Source organism: Ranitomeya variabilis, chromosome 6 (assembly GCF_051348905.1).
Source record: "Ranitomeya variabilis isolate aRanVar5 chromosome 6, aRanVar5.hap1, whole genome shotgun sequence".
NCBI classification, from domain to species: Eukaryota; Metazoa; Chordata; class Amphibia; order Anura; family Dendrobatidae; genus Ranitomeya; species Ranitomeya variabilis.
In genome coordinates this window covers 15,204,736-15,218,784 of record NC_135237.1, presented here as the reverse complement: position 1 = coordinate 15,218,784, position 14,049 = coordinate 15,204,736, and the positions used below count along the sequence as shown (strand labels likewise).

Here is a 14,049-nt window from a genome sequence, read left to right as displayed (position 1 = left end):
CTCGGGCCTCCTTATCCCCCAGACCTCCCCTCACCTTCTTGTAGTTCTTGCCGATCCACACCCGCACGCCGTCCAGCTGGGACACGGTGTCCGGACTCTCCCAGAACTTGGCGGCCGGGCCTCCGTCCTTCCTCCGGGCCTGCACCAGCGGAGCGGCCATGGAGTCCCCGTCGCCGCCGTCGTCCTCCTCCCCCTCACACTCCTCCTCTTCCTCCTCTTCCTCGTCCTCCTCTTCTCCGTCCTCTTCCTCCTCGGGATCCCTCCGGGGCTCCTCCCGGCGAGGCCCGGCCTGCTGGTACTGGCGTGTGGCCGGGCTGCCTTCCTCCCCGGCAGCCGCTCCGCCTCCCCGGCGGCGCCTTCTCCTCTGCCTGGGCCCCGCCAGCCTGCCGTCTCCTCCGCCGCTGCTGCCGTTACAGCCGCCGGGGACGCCGAGCCCGACCTGCCTTTGTTTCATCGCCGCCACACTCGCTGCCTGCCGGGCAATGCTGCTGCGGCCTGTGCAGAGCGGGAGACCCTCCCCCTCCGACTGCCAATCACGGGAAGGACACGCCTACTGCACCGAGGCAGCTGGCCCCACGGACTGCCAAACACAAACACCACGCCCACACTCACTGATACACACGCCCACTCATTTGGAAACTCCAACTAGGACACACCCCCATTCGCAACGACCACATCCCGCAAAGTAGCCATCAAACGCTAAGCTCCTCCTGCTCTATAATTAAAGAAATCTTGCTCCACCCACCTAATTCATTCATCTATTTCTATCAGCTGTCAATCATTGCCGAGGCAGGTCTGTGATTGGTTTGTAGCGCTTCTAATGCACGCCCACTGAGTAGACCACGCCTTTATTATGAGTCTTGTTTATTCCAAACAGTCCTAACCCACCAGAGCGCGTCGATTGTCTAGCCACGCCCCTACTGAACACGCACGGCAACGTCAGCACGCTTGAGCAGTAGGGCACAAAGCGACGTTTTCTGTCTACAAAATAAACTTTATTGACAAGATTGGGTTGTAGGGAAGGACGCATGCGCAGTGCCAATCTGTAGAAAAGCGCGGGAAGGCGAGTGTAGTATGAGGTGTCAGATTGCAGCAGATTTCCGCAGTGTGAGGTGTCACCGTGCAGCAGATTACCTCAGTGTGAGGTGTCACATAGTAGCAGCAGATTACCTCAGTGTGAGGTGTCGCAGTGCAGCAGATTACAGTGAGAGGTGTCACAGTGCAGCAGATTACCTCAGTGTGAGGTGTCACGAATCGATGCAGATTACCTCAGTGTGAGGTGTCACAGTGCAGCAGATTACCTCAGTGAGGGGTCACAGTGCAGCAGATTACCTCAGTGTGAGGTGTCACATAGTAGCAGCAGATTACAGTGAGAGGTGTCACAGTGCAGCAGATTACCTCAGTGTGAGGTGTCACAGTGCAGCAGATTACCTCAGTGTGAGGTGTCGCAGTGCAGCAGATTACCTCAGTGTGAGGTGTCGCAGTGCAGCAGATTACCTCAGTGTGAGGGGTCACAGTGCAGCAGATTACCTCAGTGTGAGGTGTTGCAGTGCAGCAGATTTCCTCAGTGAGGGGTCACAGTGCAGCAGATTACCTCAGTGTGAGGTGTCGCAGTGCAGCAGATTACAGTGAGAGGTGTCACAGTGCAGCAGAGTACCTCAGTGAGGGGTCACAGTGCAGCAGATTACCTCAGTGTGAGGGGTCACAGTGCAGCAGATTACCTCAGTGTGAGGCGTCACAGGGCAGCAGATTACCTCAGTGTGAGGTGTCACAGTGCAGCAGATTACCTCAATGTGAGGTGTCACAGTGCAGCAGATTACCACAGTGTGAGGTGTCACATAGTAGCAGCAGATTACCTCAGTGTGAGGTGTCGCAGTGCAGCAGATTACAGTGAGAGGTGTCACAGTGCAGCAGATTACCTCAGTGAGGGGTCACAGTGCAGCAGATTACCTCAGTGTGAGGTGTCACAGGGCAGCAGATTACCTCAGTGTGAGGTGTCACAGTGCAGTAGATTACCACAGTGTGAGGTGTCACAGTAGCAGCAGATTACCTCAGTGTGAGGGGTCACAGTGCAGCAGATTACCTCAGTGTGAGGTGTCATATAGTAACAGCAGATTACCTCAGTGTGAGGTGTCACAGTGCAGATTACACAGTGTGAGGTGTCACAGGGCAGCAGATTACTTCAGTGTGAGGTGTCACAGTGCAGCAGATTACCTCAGTGAGGGGTCACAGTGCAGCAGATTACCTCAGTGTGAGGTGTCGCAGTGCAGCAGATTACCTCAGTGTGAGGTGTTGCAGTGCAGCAGATTACCTCAGTGTGAGGTGTTGCAGTGCAGCAGATTACCTCAGTGTGAGGTGTCACAGTGCAGCAGATTACCTCAATGTGAGGTGTCACATAGTAGCAGCAGATTACCTCAGTGTGAGGGGTCACAGTGCAGCAGATTACCTCAGTGTGAGGTGTCATATAGTAACAGCAGATTACCTCAGTGTGAGGCGTCACAGGGCAGCAGATTACCTCAATGTGAGGTGTCACATAGTAGCAGCAGATTACCTCAGTGTGAGGGGTCACAGTGCAGCAGATTACCTCAGTGTGAGGTGTCATATAGTAACAGCAGATTACCTCAGTGTGAGGTGTCGCAGTGCAGATTACCTCAGTGTGAGGTGTCACAGGGCAGCAGATTACCTTAGTGTGAGGTGTCACATAGTAACAGCAGATTACCTCAGTGTGAGGTGTCGCAGTGCAGATTACACAGTGTGAGGTGTCACAGGGCAGCAGATTACTTCAGTGTGCGGTGTCACAGTGCAGCAGATTATCTCAATGTGTGGTGTCACATAGTAGCAACAGATTACCTCAGTGTGAGGTGTCACAGTGCAGTAGATTACCACAGTGTGAGGTGTCACATAGTAGCAGCAGATTACCTCGGTGTGAGGTGTTACAGTGCAGATTACACAGTGTGAGGTGTCACAGGGCAGCAGATTACTTCAGTGTGAGGTGTCACAGTGCAGCAGATTACCTCAATGTGTGGTGTCACATAGCAACAGATTACCTCAGTGTGAGGTGTCACAGTGCAGTAGATTACCACAGTGTGAGGTGTCACATAGTAGCAGCAGATTACCTCGGTGTGAGGTGTCACAGTGCAGCAAATTACCTCAGTGTGAGGTGTCACAGTGCAGCAGGTTACCTCAGTGTGAGGGGTCACAGTGCAGCAGATTACAGTGTAATGTGTCACAGTGCAGCAGATTACCTTAGTGTGAGGTGTCACAGTTCAGATTACCTCAGTGTGAGGTGTCACATAGTAGCAGCAGATTACCTCAGTGTGAGGTGTCACAGTGCAGCAAATTACCTCAGCGTGAGGTGTCACGGTGCAGCAGGTTACCTCAGTGTGAGGTGTCACAGTGCAGCAGATTACCTCAGTGTGAGGGGTCACAGTGCAGCAGATTACCTCAGTGTGAAGGGTCACAGTGCAGCAGATTACCTCAGTGTGAGGGGTCACAGTGCAGCAGATTACTTCAGTGTGAGGGGTCACAGTGCAGCAGATTACCTCAGTGTGAGGTGTCACAGTGCAGCAGATTACCTCAGTGTGAGGTCTCACGGTGCAGATTACCTCAGTGTGAGGTGTCACAGTGCAGCAGATTACCTCAGTGTGAGGTGTCACAGTGCAGCAGATTACCTCAGTGTAAGGCTGGGGTCACACATGCGAGTTTTACGGACGTAAGAGCGCAGAAACTACGTCCGTAAAACTCGCATTACATACGGCACAATTATTCTCAATGGGGCTGCTCCTATTAGCCGTATATTACGGTTCAGTATTATACGGCTTTCTACGGCCGTACAAAATCGCAGCATGCTGCGTTTGTCAGCGTACTGCGCAAATAATACGCCAATGAAAGTCTATGGGGGCGCGAAAAATACGGATTCCACACGGACCTGCAGTGTGACTTGCGAGAAATACGCAGCGCTGTTAGTGAAAAGTCGGTAATTCAATTGCCGGCTTTTCATTTCTCCTGCACAAACCCGACAGGATATGAGACATGGTTTTCATACAGTAAACCATCTCATATCCCCTTTTTTGTTGCATATTCCACACTACTAATGTTAGTAGTGTGTATGTGCAAAATTTCAGCGCTGTAGCTGCTGAAATAAAGGGTTAAATGGCGGAAAAAATTGGCGTGGGCTCCCGCGCAATTTTCTCCGCCAGAGTGGTAAAGCCAGTGACTGAGGGCAGATATTAATAGCCAGGGAAGGGTCCATGGTTATTGGCCCCCCCGTGGCTAAAAACATCTGCCCCCAGCCACCCCAGAAAAGGCACATCTGGAAGATGCGCCTATTCTGGCACTTGGCCACTCTCTTCCCACTCCCTGTAGCGGTGGGATATGGGGTAATGAAGGGTTAATGCCACCTTGCTATTGTAAGGTGACATTAAGCCAGATTAATAATGGAGAGGCGTCAATTATGACACCTATCCATTATTAATCCAATTGTAGGAAAGGGTTAAAAAACACACACACACATGATTACAAAGTAGTTTAATGAAATAAACACAGCGGTTGTTGTAATAATTTATTGTTCTCCCATTCCATTTCCAGGACCTCGCTTGGCAACATAATAAACGCACAAGATACATACCTTCTGCTGTCAGATCTCGTCCCACGAAGTAATCCATCTGAAGGGGTTAACTAATATTACAGGCAGGAGCCCTGCAAATGCAGCTGTGCTCCGTGCTTGTAATCCCCGGGGAATGAATGAAATGTAGGTCATTGACCTACATTTCCTTCAGTCGCGGTGAGGCGCCCCCTGGTGGATGTCCTCATATGACCTGGAGCGTGGGAAAAAGTTCCCAGGCTGCAGTTCATGAGAACATCCAGCAGGGGCGCATCACCGCGACTGAAGGAAATGTAGGTCAATGACCTACATTTCATTCATTCCCCGGGGATTACAAGCACGGAGCACAGCTGCATTTGCAGGGCTCCAGCCTGTAATATTAGTTAACCCCTTCAGATGGATTACTTCGTGGGACGAGATCTGACAGCAGAAGGTATGTATCTTGTGCGTTTATTATGTTGCCAAGCGAGGTCCTGGAAATGGAATGGGAGAACAATAAATTATTACAACAACCGCTGTGTTTATTTCATTAAACTACTTTGTAATCATGTGTGTGTGTGTTTTTTAACCCTTTCCTACAATTGGATTAATAATGGATAGGTGTCATAATTGACGCCTCTCCATTATTAATCTGGCTTAATGTCACCTTACAATAGCAAGGTGGCATTAACCCTTCATTACCCCATATCCCACCGCTACAGGGAGTGGGAAGAGAGTGGCCAAGTGCCAGAATTGGCGCATCTTCCAGATGTGCCTTTTCTGGGGTGGCTGGGGGCAGATGTTTTTAGCCACGGGGGGGCCAATAACCATGGACCCTCTCCTGGCTATTAATATCTGCCGTCAGTCACTGGCTTTACCACTCTGGCGGAGAAAATTGCGCGGGAGCCCACGCCAATTTTTTCCGCCATTTAACCCTTTATTTCAGCAGCTACAGCGCTGAAATTTTGCACATACACACTACTAACATTAGTAATGTGGAATATGCCAAAAAAAAGGGGATATGAGATGGTTTACTGTATGTAATCATGTCTCATATCATGTCGGGTTTGTGCAGGAGAAATGAAAAGCCGGCAATTGAATTAGCGGCTGTTCACAGATATCGCGCTGAATGAAATCTAAATACAGAATATATATATATGTGTCTCAATGACATATATATATATATATATACTGTATATATGTTTTCCCTAACATTTGAGCACATAAATCCATTAGATGTCGGTTTTGCAAGCCTGCGCGAAAATCTCGCAGTACGGATGCCATACGGATTACATACGGAGGATGCCATGCGCAAAATACGCTGACACACCCTGACTACGGATCAATATTTTGGGGACATTTCTCCGTATTACGGCCGTAGTACGGACGTATAATACGTGGCGTATTTGCTTACGCCATGTGTGACCCCAGCCTAAGGTGTCACATAGCAGCAGCAGATTACCTCAGTGTGAGGTGTCACGGTGCAGCAGATTGCCTGTGTGAGGTCTCACAGTGCAGCAGATTACCTCTGTCACATTAATGTATGAAATAGTGTATAAATTTCACTTAGTTTTCCTTGTTATCACACACACTGCGGGCTAGTCCGACCCCCTTCTCTTCTGCTGCTGTGTGTGAATCTTAAACCTCTCATTTCCTCTGCCCACAAGAATGTTTATGGCCCCTGTAGCTGTGGTAGACAATTCTCCCATCTAGTACCAGCTGAAACTGGTATAGTCGCTCTCAAAAGACATGAGGTTCTTTGCTCTATTATAGTGAGATATTGGGCCACCGATTTGGGCTAGAAAAATAAGCAGTACATATTGCGAGTTGTCATCGGTAGATCTGTCAACCACTGTAAGCGCTAGCAGCAAAACACAAGGAGTACAAAGTGTGGATTTCTCCTGAACGGTGTGGAACAGTTAGCCCGAGTCTAGACTCTATGAATAGCTAATTTCAATATAAGAAGAGTGAGGTGTGTGCCGTTACTCTGCTAGATTCGCGAGCCAAGTTATGAGAATTATAAGTATTGCTGGTTAAATCTATAACTTTGAGGGGAGGGTGCAGGTAAACCAGCCCCTTTAGTGATGTCACAAGCCTGCAAGTATAAGGCACTGCACTCAACCCAACCTTCATTCTTGCCTGGGGCTTCACACTATCCAGACTCCCTGATGAACTGGGATATTTGGCTCCACCCACCAGCATGGTTAGCTGAAATGATCTGAGCACATGGGAGTGTTAGGGTATGTTTCCACGGTCAGGAAACGCTGCTTTTTTGACGCTGCGCAGAGCTGCAGCGTCAAATAAGCAGCGTCCAGATGTTCCAGCATAGTGGAGGGGATTTTATGAAATCCCGTCTCCACTATGCGTGGAAACACGCACGCGGCGGCCCTGCGACTCCGGACATGCTGCGCGTCTTTTCAGATCGCAGCATGTCCGTACACCTTGCGGGGACGCAGCGTCCCCGCAAGGCATATCACAGGGCCCTATGGGAGCGAGCGATCATCCCGGATGTGAAGAGTTAACACATCCGGCATGATCGCGTCCCAGAAAGGGGGCGGGGCTTAGCGCCGAGCGGCGATACCGCCGGCCATCCTGAACGTGGAGACATAGCCTTACTTTCTGTTTTAATCCCTGTTTTTTTCATAATTGCTGTACATACTTTAAATTGTCTCATATTGTAAAATCTTATATACCTTTTATAAACTCTGAATAATCTTTTATGAAGTAAAATATAATAATTACTAGCTTTGGTTTTCTTGCTCTAAAACGTACCCTAAGTCTTCTGGAGTTAATTACGCTACTAATTTGGGTTGGCTCTGGACCTCTCTGTGGAGAAATCTGAGCTGGTGGCAGCGAAGTGTGTTCTGGGCTAGGTGGTACAGCTGGCAGCGACAGAATGGGGTTTTATAAGCTATTGTCTGCATTTATAATTCCCTCGCTGCAGCGTGCCTGCTAGCCAGTCCACAGTGAAACGGCCCATCCTGCGACCAATTATCCTAGGTGTAGTTCCCTGACTGACCTGAGGGTAAGGGGGGCGCCAGAGAGCTGCAAGTTACGAAGCGGAACTGGAAAGCGGGATATACATAAATCCCTGCAGTTCGTGATATATTGTAGCAGCAGTGGGATAACTAAAATAAGCCCCTGCGGTAAATTGATGGGTCAATATTCTTGTTTATGTTTTCATCACATTGTAGCAGTGGAGGGATAACTAACATAAGCCCCCTGCACATGTGATAGCCAAAGGTCACCCCGATTTGTGACCTCAGTGTGAGGTGTCACAGTGCAGCAGATTACCTCAATGTGAGGTGTCACATAGTAGCAGCAGATTACCTCAGTGAGGTGTCACGGTGCAGCAGGTTACCTCAGTGTGAGGTGTCACAGAGCAGCAGATTACCTCAGTGTGAGGTGTCACATAGTAGCAGCAGATTACCTCAGTGAGAGGTGTCACGGTGCAGCAGGTTACCTCAGTGTGAGGTGTCACAGAGCAGCAGATTACCTCAGTGTGAGGTGTCACATAGTAGCAGCAGATTACCTCAGTGAGAGGTGTCACGGTGCAGCAGGTTACCTCAGTGTGAGGTGTCACAGAGCAGCAGATTACCTCAGTGTGAGGTGTCACATAGTAGCAGCAGATTACGTCAGTGTGAGGTGTCACAGAGCAGCAGGTTACCTCAGTGTGAGGTGTCACGGTGCAGCAGATTACGTCAGTGTGAGGTGTCACAGAGCAGCAGATTACCTCAGTGTGAGGTGTCACAGAGCAGCAGATTACCTCAGTGTGGTGTCACATAGTAGCAGCAGATTACCTCAGTGTGAGGTGTCACAGAGCAGCAGATTACCTCAGTGTGAGGTGTCACAGTGCAGCAGATTACCTCAGTGTGAGGTGTCACATAGTAGCAGCAGATTACGTCAGTGTGAGGTGTCACAGAGCAGCAGGTTACCTCAGTGTGAGGTGTCACAGAGCAGCAGATTACCTCAGTGTGAGGTGTCACATAGTAGCAGCAGATTACCTCAGTGAGAGGTGTCACAGAGCAGCAGATTACCTCAGTGTGAGGTGTCACATAGTAGCAGCAGATTACCTCAGTGAGAGGTGTCACGGTGCAGCAGGTTACCTCAGTGTGAGGTGTCACATAGTAGCAGCAGATTACCTCAGTGTGAGGTGTCACAGAGCAGCAGATTACCTCAGTGTGAGGTGTCACAGTGCAGCAGATTACCTCAGTTGGCACATGGCAGCTGGTGGCCTTTATTGTCTATACTGGACAAGTGTCTGGTGAAAAATTATTTATTTTTCCACAATTCTTCCATGTTTTTTTCAGGTTTTCTTCTTCTTGGCAGATTCCTGGAACAATTTTCTTGCTTTTTTTCCGCAGTTTTTGAGGGAAGTCTAATTCTAGGTAATGTCACTGCTATGCCAAATGTAAGCCTCTTCCTCATGACGTCGTCACAGTGCTCCATGGTAGATCTGATGTCTGGTAAATGTTTTTGTACCTTCTCCTCACTGGCAACTTTCCACAATGAGATCCCTTTGCTGTGTTGTCAGCTGTTTATGGACCAGAAAATGCCAGGAAAAATATCCTAGAACAGCGACACTGTCTATGTGGAGACGGCCGACCACTGACTACTATGTAAATGTGGCTAATTCTGAGCACAACCACATCCCCCATTATCAGAGGGTGCCTACACTAATGCAACTACATTATTGTAGTTTTATTTTTCTCCAACTGCTTTTATTTCTCTTTGTTTCTCGATGGATTTTGGGTGACATAAAAGTTCTGAAATTATTCTTCTTGGTGGGATTTCTTACATGACAAAAACCTTGCATTTTAATAATGTGCTTAGACTTTTATGTCCACTGTAGCCTCCTGTCAATGTCCTAGACCTACAAGATCAAAGCCTTGAGCCCTTGATGAGCCGTTTTTCAGGTTCTGGCCTTACATCATTCATTGTGCAGTAAAATTACCTGGTTATGAGATTCTCCAGCTCAGTAACATCAGAGAAATGACAAACGTGTATGTAGTGAAATAGGTATATATGTATATATGTGTGTAGTGAAATATGTATAGGTTTATACATGTAACCAGCAGTAGTTTAACATCTGTCCTGAGACTGCAGGTCTCACAAAGGTCACAACATATATGTATCTTTAGAGGGCCGTCTACTGTCTCCAATCTCGCCAGGGGGTCGTGCTGGGAACCAGGAAAGGGAAACATTTCGCACCTCCTAGCTCTTTTGAAGATAGATGTCAATTACAGCCTGACACTATTTGTGGGAAACTTTACAGAAGGAATTGCAGAGAAATAATATATTCATTGATGGAGTGGCCATGGCCCAGTGAAAAACGAGCAATTATAATATCAACCTGAGAGGCTGGTCTAGAAATCTGACCTCCAGGGTGACTCTATAAATTAGGCCTGTATACATAGAATCGTGTTCACAGATTGAGGGCAGCCGAGCTGATGTGTTCCAGTCCATATTCATTCCCCCCTCAGGGAGCAGAATACAAAGTTAGCTATTTCTGTAAGTTTTCTCCTGTTTATTTTTATAACTGTTTTGCATATTTGTATGTCTTATTACCATATTTTTATACCCTTTTTATTGTAAGCACTGTACCTTTTGTATTAAAGTATAAAACTTTAACTAGTTGAAGCTTGTATGTTCTAAAGAATCCATAGCCTGAAACTGTGTGAGTCTTATGAGTGGCAGACAGTAGTAGTAATATTTCCGGGACTCATCGCCCATGTGTTCGGTGAGTGGTGGCAGCATGTATGAGCGGGTGTGTGGCCTGGATCGGCGTGTGATTTATGCTCCCATTTCAGCATAGGACAGAGGTTGAATGCTTGACTGTGAGAGGGGAGATAGATTAACCCTCGCAGGCGCAACCCCAAGTCGCGTGCTGAGAGCGGGTACGTGACAAATTGGTGGCAGCACGGAGAGGGATCCGTGACAGTGTATAAAAAAACCAAATTGGATTGTTATTTTCTGAGACCGGTAACATTTTCATTTTCTGACAATGTATGGCTTGGGGGATTTTTTTTTGCTTGTCGACCTGCGTTTTTTTCTTGACACCATTTTCCTCGTGTACCTAATGTTAAGATTGCTTCTTATTGCACTTTTTGGTAGTGTTGTGGCAACCAAAACAAATAAATGATTAAATTTTATACTTTGGTTAGATCGGTCTTTTACAGACTTGGTAATACCAAGTATGTATTATTTTTAGTAAGTAAACAGTCTGAATCTAATTTTGTAATTTTTTTTTAGTCTTTTTGGATGACATGAACCTGCAGTTGATCACTTTTTCTATTTCCTGAATTATGACAAAGAAGTATTGACATTGCAGCCCCCCAAACTGCCGTGACCACCAGTTTGTGCCATAGGGGTCCGAGCGTTCACTTGTATCTATATAGTGTAAGCTCCTGTGGTCAGGACTCCTCCTCCTGTATCTATAGAGTGTAAGCTCCTGTGGTCAGGACTCCTCCTCCTGTATCTATAGAGTGTAAGCTCTTGTGCTCAGGACTCCTCCTCCTCCTGTATTTATAGAGTGTAAGCTCCTGTGGTCAGGACTCCTCCTGTACCTATAGAGTGTAAGCTCCTGTGGTCAGGACTCCTCCTGTACCTATAGAGTGTAAGCTCCTGTGGTCAGGACTCCTCCTGTATCTATAGAGTGTAAGCTCCTGTGGTCAGGACTCTTCCTCCTCCTGTATCTATAGAGTGTAAGCTCCTGTGGTCAGGACTCCTCCTCCTGTATCTATAGAGTGTAAGCTCCTGTGGTCAGGACTCCTCCCCCTCCTGTATCTATAGAGTGTAAGCTCCTGTGGTCAGGACTCTTCCTCCTCCTGTATCTATAGAGTTTAAGCTCCTGTGGTCAGGACTCCTCCTCCTGTATCTATAGAGTGTAAGCTCCTGTGGTCAGGGCTCCTCCTCCTCCTGTATCTATAGAGTGTAAGCTCCTGTGGTCAGGACTCCTCCTCCTCCTGTATCTATAGAGTGTAAGCTCCTGTTGTCAGGGCTCCTCCTCCTCCTGTATCTATAGAGTGTAAGCTCCTGTGGTCAGGGCTCCTCCTCCTCCTGTATCTATAGAGTGTAAGCTCTTGTGGTCAGGACTCCTCCTCCTCCTGTATCTATAGAGTGTAAGCTCCTGTGGTCAGGACTCCTCCCCCTCCTGTATCTATAGAGTGTAAGCTCCTGTGGTCAGGACTCTTCCTCCTCCTGTATCTATAGAGTGTAAGCTCCTGTGGTCAGGACTCCTCCTCCTGTATCTATAGAGTGTAAGCTCCTGTGGTCAGGACTCCTCCCCCTCCTGTATCTATAGAGTGTAAGCTCCTGTGGTCAGGACTCTTCCTCCTCCTGTATCTATAGAGTGTAAGCTCCTGTGGTCAGGACTCCTCCTGTATCTATAGAGTGTAAGCTCCTGTGGTCAGGACTCCTCCTCCTCCTGTATCTATAGAGTGTAAGCTCCTGTGGTCAGGACTCTTCCTCCTCCTGTATCTATAGAGTGTAAGCTCCTGTGGTCAGGACTCCTCCTGTATCTATAGAGTGTAAGCTCCTGTGGTCAGGACTCCTCCTCCTCCTGTATCTAGAGTGTAAGCTCCTGTGGTAAGGACTCCTCCTCCTGTATCTATAGAACGTAAGCTCCTGTGGTCAGGACTCCTCCTCCTTATGTATCTATAGAGTGTAAGCTCCTGTGGTCAGGACTCCTCCTCCTCCTGTATCTATAGAGTGTAAGCTCCTGTGGTCAGGACTCCTCCTCCTCCTGTATCTAGAGTGTAAGCTCCTGTGGTAAGGACTCCTCCTCCTGTATCTATAGAGTGTAAGCTCCTGTGGTCGGGACTCCTCCTCCTGTATCTATAGAGTGTAAGCTCCTGTGGTCAGGACTCCTCCTCCTTATGTATCTATAGAGTGTAAGCTCCTGTGGTCAGGACTCCTCCTCCTCCTGTATCTAGAGTGTAAGCTCCTGTGGTAAGGACTCCTCCTCCTGTATCTATAGAGTGTAAGCTCCTGTGGTCGGGACTCCTCCTCCTGTATCTATAGAGTGTAAGCTCCTGTGGTCAGGACTCCTCCTCCTTATGTATCTATAGAGTGTAAGCTCCTGTGGTCGGGACTTCTCCTCCTGTATCTATAGAGTGTAAGCTCCTGTGGTCAGGACTCCTCCTCCTCCTGTATCTATAGAGTGTAAGCTCCTGTGGTCGGGACTCCTCCTCCTCCTCCTGTATCTATAGAGTGTAAGCTCCTGTGGTCGGGACTCCTCCTCCTCCTGTATCTATAGAGTGTAAGCTCCTGTGGTCAGGGCTCCTCCTCCTCCTGTATCTATAGTGTAAGCTCCTGTGGTCGGGACTCCTCCTCCTGTATCTACAGAGTGTAAGCTCCTGTGGTCAGGGCTCCTCCTCCTCCTGTATCTATAGAGTGTAAGCTCCTGTGGTCGGGACTCCTCCTCCTGTATCTATAGAGTGTAAGCTCCTGTGGTCAGGGCTCCTCCTCCTCCTGTATCTATAGAGTGTAAGCTCCTGTGGTCGGGACTCCTCCTCCTGTATCTATAGAGTGTAAGCTCCTGTGGTCAGGGCTCCTCCTCCTCCTGTATCTATAGAGTGTAAGCTCCTGTGGTCAGGACTCCTCCTCCTGTATGTATAGAGTGTAAGCTCCTGTGGTCAGGACTCCTCCTTCTCCTGTATCTATAGAGTGTAAGCTCCTGTGGTCAGGACTCCTCCTCCTCCTGTATCTATAGAGTGTAAGCTCCTGTGGTCAGGACTCCTTCTACTCCTCCTGTATCTATAGAGTGTAAGCTCCTGTGGTCAAGACTCCTTCTCCTCCTGTATCTATAGAGTGTAAGCTCCTGTGGTCAGGACTCCTTCTCCTCCTGTATCTATAGAGTGTAAGCTCCTGTGGTCAGGACTCTTCCTCCTGTATCTATAGAGTGTAAGCTCCTGTGGTCAGGACTCCTCCTGCTCCTGTATCTATAAAGTGTAATCTCCTGTGGTCAGGACTCCTCCTCCTCCTCCTCCTGTATCTATAGAGTGTAAGCTCCTGTGGCCAGGGCTCCTCCTACTCCTCCTGTATCTATAGAGTGTAAGCTCCTGTGGTCAGGACTCCTCCTGCTCCTGTATCTATAGAGTGTAAGCTCCTGTGGTCAGGACTCCTCCTGTATCTATAGAGTGTAAGCTCCTGTGGTCAGGACTCCTGCTCCTGTATCTATAGAGTGTAAGCTCCTGTGGTCAGGACTCCTCCTCCTGTATCTATAGAGTGTAAGCTCCTGTGGTCAGGACTCCTCCTGCTCCTGTATCTATAAAGTGTAATCTCCTGTGGTCAGGACTCCTCCTCCTCCTCCTGTATCTATAGAGTGTAAGCTCCTGTGGTCAGGACTCCTTCTACTCCTCCTGTATCTATAGAGTGTAAGCTCCTGTGGTCAGGACTCCTGCTCCTGTATCTATAGAGTGTAAGCTCCTGTGGTCAGGACTCCTCCTCCTGTATCTATAGAGTGT

General features: G+C 48.4%; 1 protein-coding gene across 1 annotated transcript in view; it reads right to left on the bottom strand.

The window, feature by feature from the left end:
• Positions 1-477, bottom strand: part of SMARCC1 (SWI/SNF related BAF chromatin remodeling complex subunit C1) — a 42,414-nt gene extending 41,937 nt beyond the window's left edge. The window contains exon 1 of the mRNA XM_077267885.1: positions 35-477. Within this exon, the coding sequence (XP_077124000.1) occupies positions 35-454 (420 nt within the window). The 5' untranslated portion in view covers positions 455-477. The remainder of the gene's footprint in view (positions 1-34) is intronic.
• Between the last annotated feature and the right edge of the window lie 13,572 nt (positions 478-14,049).